At 41.3% G+C, this 20,858-nt stretch overlaps 1 protein-coding gene across 3 annotated transcripts in view; it reads right to left on the bottom strand.

The window, feature by feature from the left end:
- ARHGEF26 (Rho guanine nucleotide exchange factor 26) overlaps nt 1-20,858 on the bottom strand; it is a 67,774-nt gene that overhangs the window by 9,977 nt on the left and 36,939 nt on the right. For all 3 annotated transcript variants that reach the window (XM_077348639.1, XM_077348638.1, XM_077348640.1), the window contains exons 9-12: nt 19,313-19,387; nt 13,538-13,627; nt 9,432-9,586; nt 1,216-1,425 (exon numbers count right to left, since the gene is read on the bottom strand). In XM_077348639.1, the coding sequence (XP_077204754.1) occupies nt 1,216-1,425; nt 9,432-9,586; nt 13,538-13,627; nt 19,313-19,387 (530 nt within the window). The remainder of the gene's footprint in view (nt 1-1,215; nt 1,426-9,431; nt 9,587-13,537; nt 13,628-19,312; nt 19,388-20,858) is intronic.

Below are 20,858 nucleotides of genomic sequence, written 5' to 3' on the forward strand. Positions count from 1 at the left end.
TTGGAGGGGACAGATGAAGTGCAGTGACAGGGTCTCAGTGAATTACTCTCAACATCCCACAATTAGGGATGCATCTGTCCATTCGTCTACAATCCTGACATATTTATTTCCTTCACTGTTTCCTGTGCCTCCCCCCTGCCCCCAAGTCTGAGCATGCTGCTGTCCCTCAGTCTAGCCAAGCCTAACCTCAAAGCATTGCTGGGAGAATAAATGGAGGAAATCCTGTGCTACTTAGACATATGAGCCAGCCAGATCCACTTGAAAAGACAAGGAAACTTTCCAACATTGTGCTGGGGGGCAAAAAGTCACACTATCTTGGCTATTCCCATGTCACCAAATACAATTCCTGGCCCTAGGGATGCACGCCTAGCCTCGACCAGGGCCAGGGCCTTTTCGGTCCTGGCCCCCACCTGGTGGAATGAGCTCCCGGGAGAGCTGCGGGCCCTGCGGGACCTTTCGACGTTCCGCAGGGCCTGCAAGACGGAGCTCTTCCGCCAGGTCTATGGTTGAGGCTGGGGCTGCTGTGGTACATCGACTGCTCTCCCCCGGGCTTCTTCTTGAACACCGTTGACCTCCTTCTCCTCCACCACCACCCCTTTTTTTTTAGGAAGTGGGGTAGGAAGGAGATTTTATTATTGTGCCGCCATGCTGTGATATTTTTAAGTCTTATAATGGGAGTTTTAATGGGGTTTTAAAACACTGTAACCTGCCACGAGCCATTTGGGAGTGGCGGGAAATAAATCGAAATACTACTACTACTACTACTACTACTACTACTACTACTACTACTACTACTACTACTACAATTTAACAGACACCAAATTATAAAAGTACTGTTACTGTTCTTTTTCTGTCTTTCTTGTCATTTATTGATACTGGGGGGCTCCTTGAAACAAATTCTAAAAACTCTGAATTAAATATAGAAGTAGCAATGTATTGCCAAAATAAAGCTCTTAGCCAAAATAAAGCTATTAATGACGGTCTTTGATCGGTTCATTAACAACAGCTGCCTGACAACATTTGGCATTCCCGTGAGAAAGAAGAGATTGTTAGTCATTGTGAAAGGTCCCTTGGCCCACTGAAAAGGAGGGATATGGTATGGTTTTTACTTCACTGGACAAAGGACAGTAGAACCTGGGGAACTGTCTATTCTTCTCCATGAGATGGAAATCTGGACGTGAAAAGCAGATTGAGAAAAATGTGTTATTTACTTACTGAGTTTCAGTCCCCAGCAGTAGTTCAATCTTGTCTCCTGCATGGTTACTTAGGACAGTTAATCTGAAGAGGTGATTTGCCGAAGTCTGCCGGGAGTAAAGCATAGTGGTGCTATTTTTTACAGGAGAGGAATTCAGCTCTTCGCTGTCACACTGTTCAACTAACAGTTGATCCCTTAAGGAATAGTCTGTGACATTGTAGCTCTCTTCACTGCAAAAACAAAGGCAGAGAGGAAAGACAGACAATTGCTTAGAGACAAATCACCACTAAATGCGTTGGGATTCAGGTTTTGCAGCACAGCCAGATTCTAAAAACATTCCATTGCATGTAATTGCCAGGCATTTTCCTTTGAGCAAAGAAGGGGGGAAATACAAAATGTTTACAAAGCAACTACTTGCCAAGGAGACAAATGATGTTCATCTTTGAGCCCCGCAGAATTCTATTCAGTGATGCAGTTTACATGCCTCTGAAGTTCTTTTGATGATGCAAGCAACCTCACTTTGTCCCATTTAAAGGAGGAGATGAGACTAGTCTAATGTCAAGCACAGAACAAATGACCGACAGAGGATGCCCTGTTATTATTTTATAAGCCTTTCTAACACAGCAGTATAATTCGTATTTCAGAATACGTTAGAAGCAACATTCCTTTCTTAGTTTGCTTTTCCAGGAAACTGAATCTGCCAAGTCGTATAATTAAACAGGAACCAGTACTCTGTCAGTTAGCACCAGAGAACAAATGATCTCCAGTCCATCTGTCAGATCATTGATAGTGCTAGCTTGGCTTTTTAAAAAAGCAAATGAGGGCAATAAACATTAAAACTTTGAGATCAACACACTGTAAGGTCTATGGAGCCTGAAAAAGAAATCTGGAAAAAGATATTTCAAAAAGTTTCTTGTTGCCCTACGAAGGTGAAGAATGAACAGCAAAAAATAATAAATTTAGAGTCCACTGGACCCTAAGTTTGTTTTGCTGCTTCAGACTGACACGGCTACCCACTTGGACAAAAAATGTTAATTAAACAGCATTATCAATATACATAGAACTGTATGTTACTTTTACAGGGTAATATAATTAAACAAACATTCAGGTACTTGTCCCAGTTCAACACTGGACCCACAATAGAATGATGGAAGGGATGAGAATCCAGGATAAAAAGAACAGAGGGAAAGGAAGAATAACAAAGGCAACAGCAACAAAAGGATGAACCATGGAAAATGTAGGGGAGGGGGTTTGGGGTGTGTGTGTGGGGGGGTGAAGACTGTGTGTAATTGGATTCTTTTGGTATCTTTTCTTTCTTTAGATTGCAGGAAGATTTCTTCTAGAACAGCTGTGCCCAACTTGCTCCCCACCAAGAGGAACACAGAATATGAACCATAGTGGTAGTTTGGCTTTCCAGAACTCTGAAAGCCCTCCTGTTGATGCATGCAATAAAACTAGAAGGATTATAAAGTCCCTGGGATGTTCTAGGGAGGGCTGTGTTTGATTTTGTGAGTTCCATATTGTACAGGCCTGTCTTAGAATAAGGTTTTCTAAGTTGTAGAAGATTTTTTAACTTGCAGTAGATTTGAGCATCTTGGAATGCGAAGGTAAGATGACCTACAGCAGTGGTCCCCAACCTGCAGGCCGCGGCCCGGCGCCGGGCCGCAAAGGCCATGCCGCCGGGCCGCAGCTCCCTCTCCCCGCCACCCCCCGCAGTAAAAAACTTCCCAGGCCGCAAGCTTGCGGCCCGGGAAGCTACTTACTGCGGGAGGACGGGGAGAGGGAATCAGGGCCGGGCTGCGCCCGTGCAGGCCGCACCCGCGCGGCCCGCAGGTGCGGCCCGATCCGCGGGCGTGGCTCGCGGGCGCGGCCCGATCCGCAGGCGTGGCTTCCGGGCGCGGCCCGATCCGTGGGCGCGGCTTGATGCGCGGGCAGAGCCCGCGGGCGCGGCCAGAAGCGTGGGCGCGGCCCGCACGGGTGCGGTCCCTGCGAGCGCGGCCCGATGCCCTGCCGGTCCCCAGCCTAATAAAGGTTGGGGACCACTGACCTACAGAATACACCGAAAAGGCTGTACACTTACAAGAGATTGTAAAATGTCATGAAGTTGCACTCAAATGGATTTTTAAATGCTTTGCGTAATGCTTCCTTTTCACTAGCATAGACCAGACATGAATTGCACTTGGTGATGTTCAACAGAAGAATCCTTATTCAAATCTTAATGGAAGAAAGATGAAGTGGTTTCCAATATGGCAGTGAAAATGAGAAGACGACAAAAGTTCTACTGAATTAAAAGATGTGCAACAACGGCACAATGGTTCAGTTGCAACTCTCATGCCTTTACTGATAATCTGGTAAATCATGTGGTTATTCCCATGTGTTTCACATCCTCTTAACTACTTTAAAACACAAAGCCCAAACAGCTGTTACATCTTCACATTAGTTTCAGAGAGCTCTGATAGTCCCCCGTGCCTCTAAGCTTGCCTATGACCTGCCTCTTTGGAATGCAAGCAATTTCTACAAAAGCTGGAGACTAAACCTGTAACTTTATTGGGGAGAGGTCCTATCATAGCAAAACAAACTGGAATATTGCTGTGCGCTAAAAAATTTCTCAGATCAACTTGTATAGACTTTGTGGCAACTTGTATAGACTTTGACAACTAGAGTCAGATACATGAAATGCACACACATGTATAGAAGGGGGGCTGTGAACTGTGTGGTCAAAAAGCCATGAAATGGGATATGTACAGCCCCTGCAGCCTGCAATAAATCCAGATCTCCTAGTATCTACTCAGGCTGGCCATTATACAATCTATAAATGCATCAGACAGGAGATCATTCAACTGCTTGTCCTCTGGTACAATCATTGTCAACAATTCATTTCTGCCATCTTTCTCTTTCTCCACAAGATTTATACCCTGTCCCTCTGTCTTGATAGGGCCACTATGGTGGCTAAAAAACCTAGATTATCATTGTCAATAATACCCTTCTGCCACCATCATCATGCAAAAGGGGTGAACAAATATGGAATAAAAGCAGCACTTTCAGTGCAATCCTAAATAGTTACATCTTTCTAAATTCATTGAAGTCAATGATTATTAAAATGCAAAGATTTGCTTCAGTGGTAACAATACCTTAAATACAAAATTTTGCTTCAAAAATACTTCTTGCACTGAGATCCCCAAAAGTTGTACAGTAGTTATTTAAAAATGATGATGCCTCAGTCATTTAAGTTCTTTAATTAGGAATCCAAAGGCTTAACATTATTCTGCATTTTTTCCTGGTGAATGCAGCACCAGCTGTGGACAGGTAGCATTCCAAAGTATTATTTGACCTTTGGCTGACTTACCACTTTAAAAAGTCCAGCTACATTCCACTTCAAGGATTATATCAGTGGCTGACAAGTCATTAGGCACAGACAGAATTTTAGTAGTATCCTCAGGGGATTGTAGAACATGAAGTAAGACTATTTCATAACTACGGCTTCAATATATGTTTACCGAAGCCTTCTTGAAATGTGCGGAAACCATTAAAGAGGCCTTAGAGCTGTGCAAAGAGTTATTGTTCTAAAAGAAACAAAACATAGATGTGCACAACTGAGGTGGGGGAGAATGGAACATGTATATTGGAGAAGATCAAAGAAGATTTATGAAACTTTAGGTACGGATATTTATTTTTGTAGCTCACTGGAGGATAATTATATGTGTGCATAGGTATATCATATGCAATAGAGCTTCCAACATAGTTTCTGTATGGAACGTACTCTTCTCCTTCATTAGAAGCATCCACTGGGTAAATACCAAATTTCTCAATTCCTGGAAGGATGCTTCTTTTGTTTGGTTGACTTTTGGTTACATATAAGAGGGTAACATGTAAGACATTTACTTTTGGTAACATACTGGTAATATCTAACCTGCTGGATAAAGACCTCAGCAGAGCATTTGTTGTCCTCCCTACCCCACCAGGTCCTTTAAAGCCTGGGCATATCCAGAAACAAGCTTCTGATTCTTGGCCCTTTGTCTTTCAGCTGTGGGCCTTTATGCTGCGGTAGTGGTAGAACCAACAACAACCAGCTTCAAAGGTGTATGACAATCTGCTGGATTATATATATCTTTTGAACTGCAGTATATTTTATTTTTAAGCCACTTCGAGTCTGTGTGGCAGAAGAAATCTATCCATCCATCCATCCATCCATCCATCCATCCATCCACCCACCCACCCACCCATCCATCCATCCATCCATCCACCCACCCACCCATCCATCCATCCATCCATCCAACCTACCTACCTACCTACCTACCTACCTACCTACCTACCTACCTACCTACCTACCTACCTACCAATTTATATAACGCCATTCCCTGGTGGGCTCACAGGGTTTACAATAATAAAAGAGTAAAACAATAAAAGCCCCATAAAACTTTCCTTATTGCAACCAACAACTAAGGCAGCAGGCGATAAATAAATCCTCCAATTATTCCATCCTTCTCGTCCAGCCAGAGGCCAGCCTGCATGGTTAATACATGGCCCTACAAGATACTATCATTTGTTGTAAGGCAACAACACCTTGGTGTTGAGCAGCATCAACCAACCCCTAGCTGTTTGAGCAGCACATGGAGGGAAGGAGTTGAGGCTTGACCCCTCTCAGCCCAGTTAACATGCAGGTGAGGATAAACAGAAATCGCTAGCCATGTTTGTAGCTAGGGTGAAGTTGCTTGGTGAGAGTTGCTGTGGACTACCTAGCAACCCCCCCCCCTTTAGATATACTCTGATGTAGACCATTCAAATAAACCAGTTAAACCCAAGTATGGTTGTCCGGCGTCTTTTGGGGAGGATGGTGCTGAGGTCGACAGTGGGTAAAAAGTATTTAAATAAAGAAAAAAGCAAATGATTAAATCCCCTTTCTGAATAACGGGAACATTATTTCTATTAAAATCTACAGCAAACCATGTTGAAGAGGCTGGAATGAAAACAAAGAACAGTACACTGAACTCTGTAACCATATAAAATAAAAGCAATAATAATAATAGCAATAAACAGAGAAAACAACATTCTGACAAAACAGTAAACAATCTAACAGAAAAACACTACTGGATTGGACCAATGGTCTAGCACCATCCTATTTCACACAGTTTCCAACTAGTTGCCTTACAGGGACAACAAACAGAACATAGAGGCCAAGGCCTTCTGCTGAAGTTGGTGGTTAGTTGCCTCAAATAGGGAGGTTCTGTTTAGTCACAATGGCCAGTAACTATTGATGAACCTCTTCCCCATGAATCTGTATAATATTCTTTCAAAGTGATCTATGCTTTCATTCTTCCCCAAAACAGGCCAGTGGGTGCTCATGCGACTGTGACTTTCTTCAGGTTCCTTAATGAAGATATTGTTGTTAGCTGCAAAGTCGTGTCCGACCCATCACGACCCCATGGGCAATGATCCTCCAGGCCTTCCTGTCCTCTACCATTCCCCAGAGTCCATTTAAGTTTCCACCGACTGCTTCAGTGACTCCATCCAGCCACCTCGTTCTCTGTCGCCCCCTTCTTCTTTTGCCCTCAATCGCTCCCAGCATTAGGCTCTTCTCCAGGGAGTCCTTCCTTCTCATGAGGTGGCCAAATGAAGAGATACGTGGCTATAATACCAGCCTAGAATGATTCCTCTGTGAGATGTATTAGAGATGGCACTATTTCCTTATCATGCCATTTCCTGACCAGGGAGCCATCACAATACAACTCAAGCATTCTTTTTAGTTAAAATTCTGTACGTAGTCTTAAGAGTATTGTAGTAACTGACAGATGTTGACCTCACTTACTTATCCTGGGAACGGCTCTCAAAGTATGGTATATGAATTCAATATCATGAATTCAATGTTGTATGCTCCAAGCAAGAGCTTAATTTTTTTTAAGTTTCTTTTTCAAAAATCCATTTTCTATTTTCTGCAGACTAATGTACAATTTGTACAGATATTAGTTTCTATTTTTGAGATTTTCCTCAGGGAGAATTTAGGCAATCATATCATATTCCTCCATTTAGTTATCCTCATTACAGGGAAATGCTCAAACTGAGAGATCCTATAGTTTTTGAATAAAATATCTTGTTTCCTCCTCAGTTGAGCAACTGTATCTGAGGTTATTCATACAGAATGCTGGAGGTCTCTCATGTTCATAGAAGTGTAGGGTCTCTTGGTTTGATATTCATTTTTCCTCCATAGTGAGGAAAAACAGGCTCTATCTCAGACATTTACTTTTCCACACACAACAAAGCAAGTTGAATTATGCCTGAGGGATTTCTATGTCTTTTCTGTGGTGCAAATTCAGAGGGGGAAATCTGACATCGACGTGGATTCAGAGCTATGATTTATCTTGGTATTAAACTTTCTCATTAATTCAAACATGCTCTGCTACCCTTATTCAACAATCATATCTGATTTTTCCCTTGTACTATTTACAGAAAAGAGAAATAATAAAAAGCTGAAAGGCCCTAAATGAATTCCTCAAAACCACACATAATGTACTTATCCTTGGAAGGGGATCTTGAAACCTAATTGTACAATGTCAAGTAATTTAAACATATGGACATATTAAAGATAAGTTAATTACTGGAAAAGGCAGAACAATTAAACTAAACATTTAGACCAAATCAAATAATTTATTTATTGTACTCATTTGTATTATAGTACAATCTGAAGATATGATAGCATAAACAAATTAAGTCATATACCTATAAACATCACGTGAAATGCAAGACCAAAGATGCAGGTTCCAAAACAACTAACCACGTATTCAACTGATGTTCAAAACAACTAAAGCATAAAGAACTGTGAGGTTATGCTTCAGGCTTTGAGATTATACCTTATCCTTCTCATAGCTAAACTTGAATAAGTCTCATTGCTCAGATGCCTTTCAGCTTGATTGCTCAATGTACATGTTACATATAATTCTTTTAATGGCACCTTTGGTATGTGAAGCATTTTCAAATGCTTTCTTTAAATACACTGACAATATTAGCCACTGTTAAACATGCAATAATTAAACCAACCCAATCCCCAGGATAATTCTGACACGTTAGCAAACTCAGACTGGATTAATTTTGTAATGATGGCCTAATTGGTCCTCACTGGTCTGGCTAATAGCTACAGAGTAAATAGTTGGGTCTGACTAAATAGATAAACATTTTACAAGACAACAGAAAAGAACAATGTATAATCATTTTAGAATACACAGGACAATCAATTTTTCCAGACATTCTAAAACCGAGGCTGTTAAAATTCACCTCTAACTAAAAACAGATGTGTATCAAAATCCTTCCAATGTCTTCTAAATAACTGCCTGATTCTTGAAGAGGCAAGGCTGCGGGATCAAGCCTAGACCATATACTTTGTGTCTTTAAAGATCAGAGGTTCTATTTACAACATCTCCAGCAGAAGGGATCTTGGGTGGCAGTGCTGAGGACTTCTGCCTCCGAGAGCATTACCAACTTTCTGGAAGTCTTCCTCCAGGGAGATTTGTCTATCTCCTTCTGCAGCTAGGCCTTGGCTACATCTATGTTAGATCAGTGGTCCCCAACCTTTTTATCACCAGGGACCACTGTAGGGTCTCTTGGTCAGAGACTGTAGGGTCTCTGTAGGGTCTCTGTAGGGTCTCTGTAGGGTCTCTTCCTCAGCCTTTTACTGAGGCCCGGTGGGGGGGGGGTAGTTTACTCCTCTACTCTCAACCACTGCCCTAATGCTCTCTGATCATTATGGTAATGTTTAAACATCCCTTCAAAATAAGATACAGACATACCACAACAATGAAGTGTGTTGTAAAGGGCTAGGGGGGATGAAGTAAAGGGCCGGGGGGGGGGGAGAAGGCGTCCTTCGGGGCCCACCTCCAATTAGTCGAAGGACCACATGTGGTCCGCGGTCCACAGGTTGGGGATCGCTATGTTAGATTACTGCAGTATGCTCCATCTGGAGCTGTCCTTGTGATCTCTCCTTCCTCTCCAATGTTTTAACTATTGTTTTTTAAACTTTTGTACTTATTTTAAGCCCTGCCTCTGATGTATTTGTGTGTTGTTTTTAATACGTTTTCAGGTGAAATTTTAATGTGTGCATTTAATTTGTTAGCTTCTTCGGTGGCAGGGTAAAATAATAAATTAAATAAATTTATTGTGAGTAAATTAAATAAATTTAAAAAGTTTAAAAGGGAAAGGGGGAGGCAGCTGTCCACTATAAACAGTAAATATTCAGTAAAGTTCTTACCTTTTCTTCTTAGTGATGATGAGGACATCATTAAAGAGGAAGAAGTACATCTGTTGCTTTGAGGTCCTTTTAGAAAAAATCCCTGTGTCCTCCACATATGCTGTCAATTCACCCCGTTTCACTAGCCACCGGGAAGAAGACACTAATGGAAAAGGCTGCAACATAAGAAATTTGTAATTTAATCTTTTCTTAGATTCAGTCAGACTTCTCCAGAGAGAAACGGGCATTTTGATCATCATATTTTAAATGTAGATGCTTCAAACCAAAACTGAAAGCACCAATTTTGATTATTTTGAGAACAATATGTGGTGCCGATGATTTCAGTGGATTGCTTAGAGGGATGCAGGGTTGGGGTACAGGTCATACCCTTCTACGAAATCCATTATTTTGAATGAATGTGTCCAAAAAATTACTACTTTTTTATTCCACTATTCCTCATATATATGCAGTAATGCAATGTTTTCATATGAGCATTATTAGGAAAAGTCTCTAACGTTTTCTTCTATATGAACTGATCATGTTTCTGATTTTCAGAACCAATTTATGCATCTGGCTATGAGGGTTGCTCTGTAGACACCACAAAGACTCGTGATTTGTAGAAATCAGAACTCTTTAATGGGAAATATCAAAGCAACTTGGAACTGGGGAGATATCCCCAGTTGAGGTCTTGAATACCTTTTGGACGGTCTATCCCCTCTCCCCTACAAGGTAACACTTTGCCTGGGATTGTAGGTGGTTGACATGGCAACAGGGGGGGTTGGTCACTCTCAGTAGGAAGTAGCCCAGGTGCTGGGCTAGTGGGGAGGGGGGGAATATGAATTACAAAAGGTGACTGGCAGGATGGGGGGGGGGACATGAAGAAGACTAGAGAATGTGAGTGACATGTGTGAGAGGCATGTGGAATTCGTAGAGCTTAATGGCTGCCTGTTTGCAAAACCAAATCAAAATAGGAGTACAACATATGGCAAATACCACAGGGTTTTGACACTGGCTAAATTCTTGAATATACATCTTCTACGGTCCCCTTAGACTTCAGTTATCATTTTTCTGATGAAACGATAAACTCCTCCATAAAGTGATCTGAACAGTCTGCCAAGTACATTGGTAATTTTTAGAATGCATTTGGAAAACACTTGGCCCATCAGTGAAACAACATTTACTAGCAATATTCAGTTTATGATGTATATAAAATGAGGCAACATAGAAGACAAAAAGACACAAGCAAATGGACTATTATTCTCATGATATCTGGAACCCACAAATGTTTGGGAGGAAAGGCCATTATTATATAAATAAATAGTAAATGTCAAATAACAGAATGGTTTGTGTGGGGGTGGCTCAGGCTTGGCATACAGAAGGTTCCAGGTTCAATCCCCAGGATCTCAGCTAAAAGGATTGACAGTAGGTGATGTGAAAGACCTTAACTTGAAGTTCTGGAGAGTCACTGCCAATCTGAGTAGACAATATTCACCTTGATGGCCCAAGGGTCTGATTCAGCATAAGGCAGCTTCATCAGCAACTCCCCTGAAGAACAGCCACATTGTGTGGCTGTTTCACTGGTTCCATGATAGCAAACGTATTTTTACAACTGTGTTCAGACGATATTGGAATCCATCACTAATCTTAGCATGTTAGTGTTATCACATGTATTATATACATAATGCAAACAAGCAGGGAACCCACATTTGCAGGGGACACCTCATACTCCCCTCCTCCACTATTTCCTCTTTACCTTTCCTAAAAGCCCCTCTAGCTTCTCTCCTTCCCACCCACTAGACAACCTACCTTTATCTGCCCCTGCTTTCAACTTTCCCTCCATCTCTCCCCCAGCAACCTCTCCTTGGGAAAACCCTGCCCAACATATGTCTAACAGGGTAATTCATCTAACTTATTCCATATCAACTAGGAACGCAAACTCTGAGAATGCCTGGGACAGGCAAATCTAGCCAATGGCCAAGTGAGTTGCAGTGTGTGCCTCTTTAGCTGCCTGTGCTTCATTTAGTGTCTGCATGGAACAGGATGTGCTTCACTTAGCTTTTTATTATGAACTGTACAAATTTAAAGTGAACAAGGGTAGCTGGTCCATTAGGCCCACAGAGAGCGGCTTGTCCACCAAGCTTCCTGCTTCCTTTACAGTAGACGTAAAAGCCTTACTGAACTCATTACTACTTCAGGGCTTGCAGACTGTCCGCTTCCTCCTTAACCTGTCTCTCTGGACCTCAGCCAAATTTCCCCCTGCCATTCATTCTTAAAGGTACAGGCTCTTTTTCTGACGTAAAGTCCATGTCTGTGCAATGGAAAAATACAGAAATGGGTTGAGATGTATTAAAGAAACATTGAAAGACTTGGTCAACAGATTCTTATGGAATACAGGGAAGGGATGTTGTTGTTGTTGTTGTTTTTTTTTTGCTGTTCTGCTGTAATCAAGGATGTGTGTGCCACCCATTATATAATTAATTTCCCTCCAGATGTTGTACACAAAGGACACAATCATGAACAAACTTACTAGTCAGTAAGCCTCACTGCATTCAATTGGACACACGAATCAACATGTTTATGATCGCAGTGCAAATCTTGATCCTGCCTTCTGCCTGAGAGACCACCCTTTCTGAGTTTAAAAATTCAGTGTACTGAAAAATTCTGAAATAGTTGAATGCTTTCATACTGTGCGGTGTTATTTTGGTTGGTATGAAAAGTTATTGCATGCTTTTGGCTTTTTAAAAAGTACAGCATTTTAAATCTCTCTCTCACACACACTGAAATGTGAACTTTTTTCATGCAATCCTTGTGCTTCTTGGGGCAGAAGCCTGGCTTTTAAAGTTTTTTCTGCTGACTTTTACGCTGCTAAAAAGAAGAGATTTTTTTGTACCCTGCTTTTTACTACCTGAGGGAGTCTCAAAGTGGCTTTCAATCGCCTTCCCTTCCTCTCCCCACAGTAGTCACCCTGGGAGGTAGGTGGGACTGAGAGAGCTCTGAGAGAACTGTAACCATCCCAAGGTCACCCAGCTGAAGTGGGACATCAAATCCAGATCTCCAGATAAGAGGCCACTGCTCTTAACCACTATGCCATGTGCTTTTATGAGCCTCACCATGTGCTTTTATGATACAGTAGTAATATAAATTTTACAGTAAGATGGCAAGCTTCTTTAAACAGCAAAACAGAATACAATAAAATAGAATTGGAAGTCTTACTGTCTAATTATCTGGGTTACATGTCTAAACACTTAGTTTAGGGTAGAGATTAAGGTGTTGGCCTTGGAACCTAATATAAGTAATGAAGCTTATTGGGTTAACCTGGGCCAACCATCCTCTCTCAGCCTAACTGCTGCAGCCATCTTGATTAGAATGTCAGCCAAGCCACCCGTATGGCTCCTCCTCCCATTCTGTTAGTGGCAGCCCCGAAGACGGGGGCAACGGTATGTAGCCTGGGTGTGAACAGAAGCAGGTACCAATGAACGAGAGCTCAAGCCCCTGGCTGGAAACCTATTGTCCTGATGGGCTGGGATAGTGGACTGCCAACTAGCTCTGGATGTGTTATACTGTGCTGTATGGGATTTTCTGTTTGTTTAAGTTGTATTTTTCTACTGTGAACCACCTTGAGACACCATTAGGGAGAAAATCAAGGTAAAAATACTTCACTGAATAATCTTTCAGCATATCTTTTTATTATTGTAATAATGGGGTATTTATGGGGTTTTATGTGATTTTACTTTGAATTCTATTTTATTGTGAAACGCCATGAGACCTTTTGGCGAACGGTGGTATATAATTCCAACTATAAATAAACTATAAACTTTTATTTTTAAGTTTTTGTGGCGACAACTAATGGGACAGCCTTACCCATAGGGGTCACCTCAGAGCATCACAAGCAGGGTGCAATGTCCTGTCTGTTTAAATACAACATAATGTTGCAATGGTGCAATACCGATGTAATGAATACAACTTCTTTCACAATATGGACATGGTTAGTCTTCTTTAGAAAATGCACCATCCACTAAACTGGCACTCCTTCTCCACATGTATAGGTAAGAAGATAAATTCTCATAATAAAAGATTAAGCCAGAGTTAAAGCTTATGCAATACAAGTCTGAAAGAAAATGTTGTACCTTGATCTTGAATTCCAGCTGGGAATTAATAGTGTACATCATTTCTGTCCTTTCCATCTTCCGAGCGCCTTCGTTGCAGAGCCGAACCAACTGGGAAAGAAGACAGTTTAGCTATCCAATAAATTCCTGACCAGCATTTCAAGCTTTTTGTTGCTGTTTTAAATATAGCAGATTTTTATAAATTTTTAACAATAAGAAAGGGGGTTAAAGAAACTATGCAGGCATTTATTTTATAGGTACAATTATAAATTAGTCTTTTTTAGACATTAACCGTCATGAGCAAAGCTGATCTAATTAATTCTGGAAAACAGGCTATAACTGTGTGCAGAATAACTTTTAAAAAATGACATTTACAGAGCAAGAGCAGCTCCTTAACTCCCTCCTCAAGATATTTCCCTTGTAATCCTCTTCTGTCATGCTGCTACCCCTTCCGGAGAAAATTCAGCAAGAAAATGGTACATGGGGAAAGATCTAGTGGCCCCACTTTTTCCTTCACACATCAGAGAGCCCATGTCATATAGCAGTTAGAGTGTTGGACTAGATCTGGGAGAACCCAAGTTCGAATTCAGACTTTGCCATGGATGCTTACTGGATGATCCTGGGCCACCTAAACCATGATTGTTGTGAGAATAAAATTAAGGAAGGGAGAACAATTTTGTCAATTGCTTTGTGCCCCCAGTGAAACACAAAAGGACATAAATATCTAAACCTAATCAACCACACTGAATAACATCCTCCCTTCTTATATTGTAGCCAGAGGCTGTGTTCGGCTCAAATGAAAAGGGGGCAAGGGGGGGGGGGGGAGAACGGAAGAAAAAAATAACTGAAAAACATATATTTCCATTTCTATTTTCAAATGCTTGAAAATGAAGCACTCTATTCATCTATTTGAGAGAAGAGGCTGCATATGGCTCCTGTCACAAATAGTCTCGGAATGTGCATGTCTCATTGTGCATGTCTCACAACAGACTCATTCATCACTTTACACAGCGATGCAGAACTACGCATGACTTTATCTATTAACTGTATTGAGGTACCACTGGAACGGAGAAGCTGTTTCCTGCAAAAGGGATATATGAAACAGCCTTATTAAAGTTTGCCTTTCTTCTGTCAAATCTGAAAGACTGTGATGATAAGCTTGCAGCTGTTCCCTTTCCTTCAGGGGAGAACTCCGGGTCACCTTGACAGACAGACATCTCCCCAATTGTTTGTTGAGATACCATGATTGTGGAGGAAATCAGCAGACAGAAAAAACGGCACCAATTCTCACCACCAATTTTGTCTTGCAAATGCCTATCAAGCCCGTTATCTCCTTCTGATCAAATTTACTTCCATTTCTGATTCTCGGTTGTGTGTAGGGGGGGTGGGACCGAAAATAGCCTGATTTGCAGGGTGACAGAAGACTTAAAATACTTTTTTCCTGCCTACCTTTTCTCCTCTCTAAATGCCACCCCCCAAATTAGCGCTGCAAGACAGTCACAGTTGAGATCCCCATTTTGAGATGTAATGCTGGCAGTTGTTCAGAGAATAATCAAAATCTGCATATAGGCCTTAGACATTTAATGAATGGATAATTTGATAGAAAGACAGGCATTCAATTCAAGGTAGTGTTATGCTAGTCCCTGTACATTCAGTTTGGGGTAGAGCTGGTCTCACAGAGCAGTTCTATCAGAGCTCTCATATGGAGAGGAAAGGAAAGCAATTGTAAGCTGCTTTGAGACTCCTTCTGGTAGTGAAAAGCAGAGTATAAGAAACAAGACTTCTACATTCTGAGCTTCAGTTAAGGCTATATAATTCTATTAAGTTTGTTGGTTCTTTCATCTTTTGAAAACTTGTGCACTGGGTGATTTGGAAGCCAAAAAATCCTGCTCTTACTAAATTTACTGGGATCACCTGACTATATTTCTGCCAAACTTAAGCATTTCTAATTCATACTGATTTTCATGTCCTTAATATTGGTTAAGAGAAATCACAGATTCCTTCACGATTCTGTTTAAATAGTGAATGTGCTTTTGCCATGGCATGGAAGGAACAAGTCACATGAGCAACTACTGCTAGATTTCTTTTAGGTAGGTAAGGTAAAAATCTTGGGATACAAAACACCCACTCTCTGTTTTCGGGGTCCCAAATGCATTCACAGATTCAATAAAGGTTGGGTTAGGGTTGGGCGTTTCGGCATCTGAAGCGGCCATTCACACCCGAAGCAGCCAGCACTGTGGCGCAAGGGGGAGGGGGAGGCACAGGCTCCCTGCGTGAGTGCACCCTCGCCTCCCCTCCCCCTGCACCACGGTGCTGGCTGCATCGGACCCCAAAGCGCCCAGCCCTATTGGAGATTCCTGCTCTGCTCTAAAGGACAGCTGCAATCTGATAACTGGAGATGATAACGGCTGAATGTAGGATCTTCTGCAAGAAGTGCAGATACTGTATTAATGAGCCATGACCCATTCCAAACAAAGCCATGACATGACCCAGTGGCTCCATTGGATCTATGATGCACTTCCCACCCTTTGTCAGGAACGTGTCATATTGTTTTAAAGTTGCCCTATGTGAAGGCCTAAAGAAAGAAAAAAAACATCATAAATGTCTTATTGCTTTTCTAGGAAAACTTCACCTGGAGTTACTGAGACACAAAACAGAATGTTAGCAATTTTATGTGTAGGAAGTACATTAAGCTTCCACTAGAAGCCAATGAATTCAGAACAAGTAATAAGGTATTTAGAGAAGATGAAGATAAGAACTTTATAAAAAGGCCCCAGGGGTATCTTTTGCCTGGAAACCATTTAGCAAACTCTTAGCAAGGCACCAGAAGCATTTTTATGAGCCAAGGATAAAAGTCATACTTATCAGTGGTAATTTAGTGACATCCACACAGGATAAAAGTACTTGACATCCATGCAGGTTAAAAGAAGTACTTGGAAATGCCAGGTTTTTTTTTTTTCATTTCTCGTTTTTGTTGCTTTCCGGATTTGAATACTATATACATCAATATCCTGTTCTCATAAGGAGTTCCAGCAATGTTGGCAAAATAGTATTATACTGCGACATCAGTATACAAAGCTGGCCTCCAAATAATTTTGATGGGAGGAGGAGGAGAGACTTAGCACTTGGGGCCCTTTGGGCCCTCCTCACAGTTCTAGAAGTAAAACTGGGCCCTGAGTATCTGAGAAACCGCACCCCAAAGAGCTCTATGCTCCTCCAACTGGTGATCCCTGATCCCAGGGAAGCTCATTTGTCAATGGCTAGAGCCAGGGATTTCTCAGTCTTGGCCCCCAGCTGGTGGAATGAGCTCCCAGAGGACATCAAGGCCCTGCTGGAACTAAAACAATTCTGCAGGGCCTGCAAAAAGGAGCTTTTCCACCAGTCATTGGGCCAAGACAAGTAAAACAAGCCACCTGACCAACCATCAACCAGAAGCGCCATAAACTACACTAACAGAAAACGGAACCACAGTGCAGACAGCTGTTGTTTATTGGGTACTGTTTGTTATAGTACATTGTTTGATGCAAGTTTTTCACTGTTACATACGTTTTATACTTGACTATTCATTGTACTGTGTTGCTTATGAGAGTTACAAAGGGAACCTCCCTGAGCCAAAAGGGAGGCCAGTATATAAATATAATAAATAAAAAAATAAAACTGATGGTATCTGCATATCAATAAGTGTCTGCGGCCTTAGGCAATGTCTGCATTTGAAGTGAAAGGAATGCATATTTCTAAAAAGGTATCTGTCCAACTGCTGAGAATCACTTGCATTCATTTCTTTTTCCTTTTGTTTTGAATATGAAATTAGACACGGTATTTATCTTCCATGAAGAAATTGAGGCAAAAAAGAGGGGCAATTTTTCTCCTACATTCTAAGCTTTCATAGAAAAAGAAGGAAGACAAAGCACCTCGCCTTTCCTGTACAAATACATATTGGTAAAAAAAAAATGGTATTTTGTTCCTACCGGACTTTTAGAATGGCCAACAGCAGCACTTTCAACAAAAGATCAAAAAAGTAAATACTCTCTCCTCCTTAAGCTGCTGACAAAAGCCTCAGACATGGCAATCACAAATATTGGCTTGGCTAGTACACAAAACCAAAGCTTGAGGATATCTATAGACTTAAACTGAACTAAAAAAATGAAGCAGAGAATAGAAGGTTGATCCTACATCAGGTTTCTTTGTTGAGCCTGTGGCATTTCTGGAATTTTGATGATGGGAAGTGGTGGCATCAACACCAAATGACTGCTATGAGAAACAGTCACAAAATGGCCTCCCTCAGATACTGGGGCCAATCACAGAATGGGGGGGGAGGGGAGGTTGCAAGCCTCCATATGTTCCAAGGCTGAAAGCAGCTGTTTCTGAATGGGAGATCCCAATAGCCACAAAATTACTGCCTCCTGGGTCTTTCTGAAGTACTTCCTACTCTATTAAAGCAAGGACTCACTCTTAGCTTTAGGGAAGCGAAACTTTGTTGAAGAAACAAATGGATACCTGGTAACCTGCTGGTGGGCACCATGGTACCATGTTGGGTATCCCTGTCTATGCTTCATGCTCACACTGCTCAGTGTCACAGTGGACCCACAATGGAACGACAAGTCAGCATTAGTCTCCTGATAGCACTCATTTCAATATTTAAATTGATTTTAAGAACACTGAAGGGAATTATCTATAATCCCTACAGAATTTAGACATCTAGGTCCTGCCAAAGTTTTAATTTCATGACTGTGCTCTAAATCATCAAGATCTTTGGACATAATATTGGTCATATTCACTCACTGATTTCAACCAATATTCTAACTATAAATCATGTTATGGGATCTTTGCAAGTATATCTGCCCAGAAGTCAATTTTTTCCCCAAGGGTGGCATGGATATTCCTCTCCTCTTTTACTTTATCCTTACTTCAACTATGTGAGGGACACAACAAAATCAGACTCCAGTGGCACCTTTAAGACCAACAAAGATTTATTCAAAGCGTGAGCTTTCAAGGGCAAGCACTCTTCCTCAGATTATGAACTTCCATCATGACAGTGGGAATATAAAACAAAAGTTAATTCTGTTAAATTAGTAAACTGTGTGACAACATCCAAATACACCCATATGATAATTCTTTGCTAAAACAGCCAATCAGTCGCCTTGAATTCAGTTGTAGTTCCCAAAAACATAGGAGAAATAAAACTGTCTATGCTAGTGATTAATGGCTTTCACTTTACCATTTGCTGCTGGCCTCACCTGTCACCACCCAAGTGTGAAACATTCCTGCAAGTGAAAAGCTGTATTGGCAACTATCTTGTCCTGAGACCAGAGAGTTAAATTCAAAATTATTACTAACATCACCTTACAGTCACATCTGATGTACAGTCAATGTGCATGCATGTCCATGCACACAAAAGCTTGTACCCAGAATTAAACTTTGTTGGTCCTAAAGGTGTCACTGGACTCAAACTTTGTTCTATGGGCGGTAGGTAAGACTGAAAGAGACCATCTAGTACAAAATCACTTAGTGAGCTGAGCAGATATTTGAACTCAGGGTTTCTCTAGTTCTAATCTAACACTCTAAAGCTTAGATATATGGTTCAGTCTAAACACGCCATCAAACTGCTTCTCTTGAACCATTTGTCCTTTTCTGCATAATGATTACAAAACTGCTTTATGCAGTACTGGTGACTATAAGAACCCTTGGTGTTCAGGGATGGTTACTTCTGAGTACATATACACAGGTTCACCATCAAAGCTAGATAAACATTTTGGACAAGGATGACCTAATTTTCAACAGAGGATCTAAACATACCTTGCTTACGTCTTTTAGTGCCCGTTTGCAAGCTTCATATTTTGGTGAGTCTTTTGGTGTTTTTTGGCAAATTGTCTGAAACAAAAAGATGAACAGTTTTGTTGGTTGTGGCACCCAAAGACCATTAATATAACATTTTGCATTTCAAATACGAACATAGTGATCTCATAGAGTTCAATGGTTGAAGGCCTTAATGAACTTATTGGATAGATATAGATGAAACATAGCACACAACTGAAGGGTCTCCTTTTTTCAGAAACATCATGCAAATAAAAAAGAGTATGATCACTAAGTCAACTTTTATAAACTTTCTTTTAAAGAAAGCTATGAAAACAAGAAGAGCCTCTTGTGGCGCAGAGTGGTAAGGCAGCCGTCTGAAAGCTTTGCCCATGAGGCTGGGAGTTCAATCCCAGCAGCCGGCTCAAGGTTGACTCAGCCTTCCATCCTTCCGAGGTCGGTAAAATGAGTACCCAGCTTGCTGGGGGGTAAACGGTCATGACTGGGGAAGGCACTGGCAAACCACCCCGTATTGAGTCTGCCATGAAAACGCTGGAGGGCGTCACCCCAAGGGTCAGACATGACTCGGTGCTTGCACAGGGGATACCTTTACCTTTACCTTTATGAAAACAAGGTGTACCAAAATGAACATCCTGTGCTGACACATTTCTAATGATGGGGGATGTAGAATATCATTTTGTGAGTGGCCAAAATACCACAAAACTATTTTCTTGTAAAATAGTGTTTTTACAGTCTGGTTGTAATAAAAAAGATCTTGATTCCTGAATTGTTGACCCGGTGAAACAATCAAAAATCAGTACTGAAAATGCAATTTCTTAATAAAATGACAAAGATGGTACAAAGAGTTCTGGAGAAAGGATATCTAAGTCTGTTTCCCAGGAAACTCATTGGGTGGTCCTGAGTTACCCACATCTAGGCTCAGTCCAAATGGACACAATAATCTACCTATAAAAAGTACTTAAGTGACCAAGGGGCAAAGTCTGTAAACTGCTTCAAGTATGTAAGGGTTACATTATTGACAACCACAGTAACAAGAACAACAGAAACCAGATTTACACTGGGTTCGAATTCAAGATGCAAGAATCCTTCCCATAGGAAAAGACTGCATATAGGATCAGAGCACTATCCATCCTGGCTGGAACATGCCCCTAGTTTCCAGTTTATTTTCCCTCTTATAAAGTGTCAATTAAGAAAAAAAACATTATACATTCAAAGGAAGGAGTCAGAGTGTGATTTTTTATGGGGAAAAAAATCTTTCCTGCCCCCGCCCCCCCCCCCCCCCCAGATTGTCATTCCAGAGGAGGAAATATTGCCTTGGATTCAGACAGCTGTGAATAGAGCAGATGTTGCCAATGGGGCTCTGCTCATTCTACTGTATTGGGAAACAAACAGATGACCACCCAGAGACAAAACATGGAGTTTAGGCTTCCAAGTCAGCTGTGATAAGAGTAACTGTTTATTCAAAGCAGCAGTGGAAAATCACACCGGTTGAATGGGTTTTTCAACAGACTTCCTCAGCAGCCAGTAT

This window comes from Paroedura picta, chromosome 8, assembly GCF_049243985.1.
Source record: "Paroedura picta isolate Pp20150507F chromosome 8, Ppicta_v3.0, whole genome shotgun sequence".
Classification (NCBI taxonomy): domain Eukaryota; kingdom Metazoa; phylum Chordata; class Lepidosauria; order Squamata; family Gekkonidae; genus Paroedura; species Paroedura picta.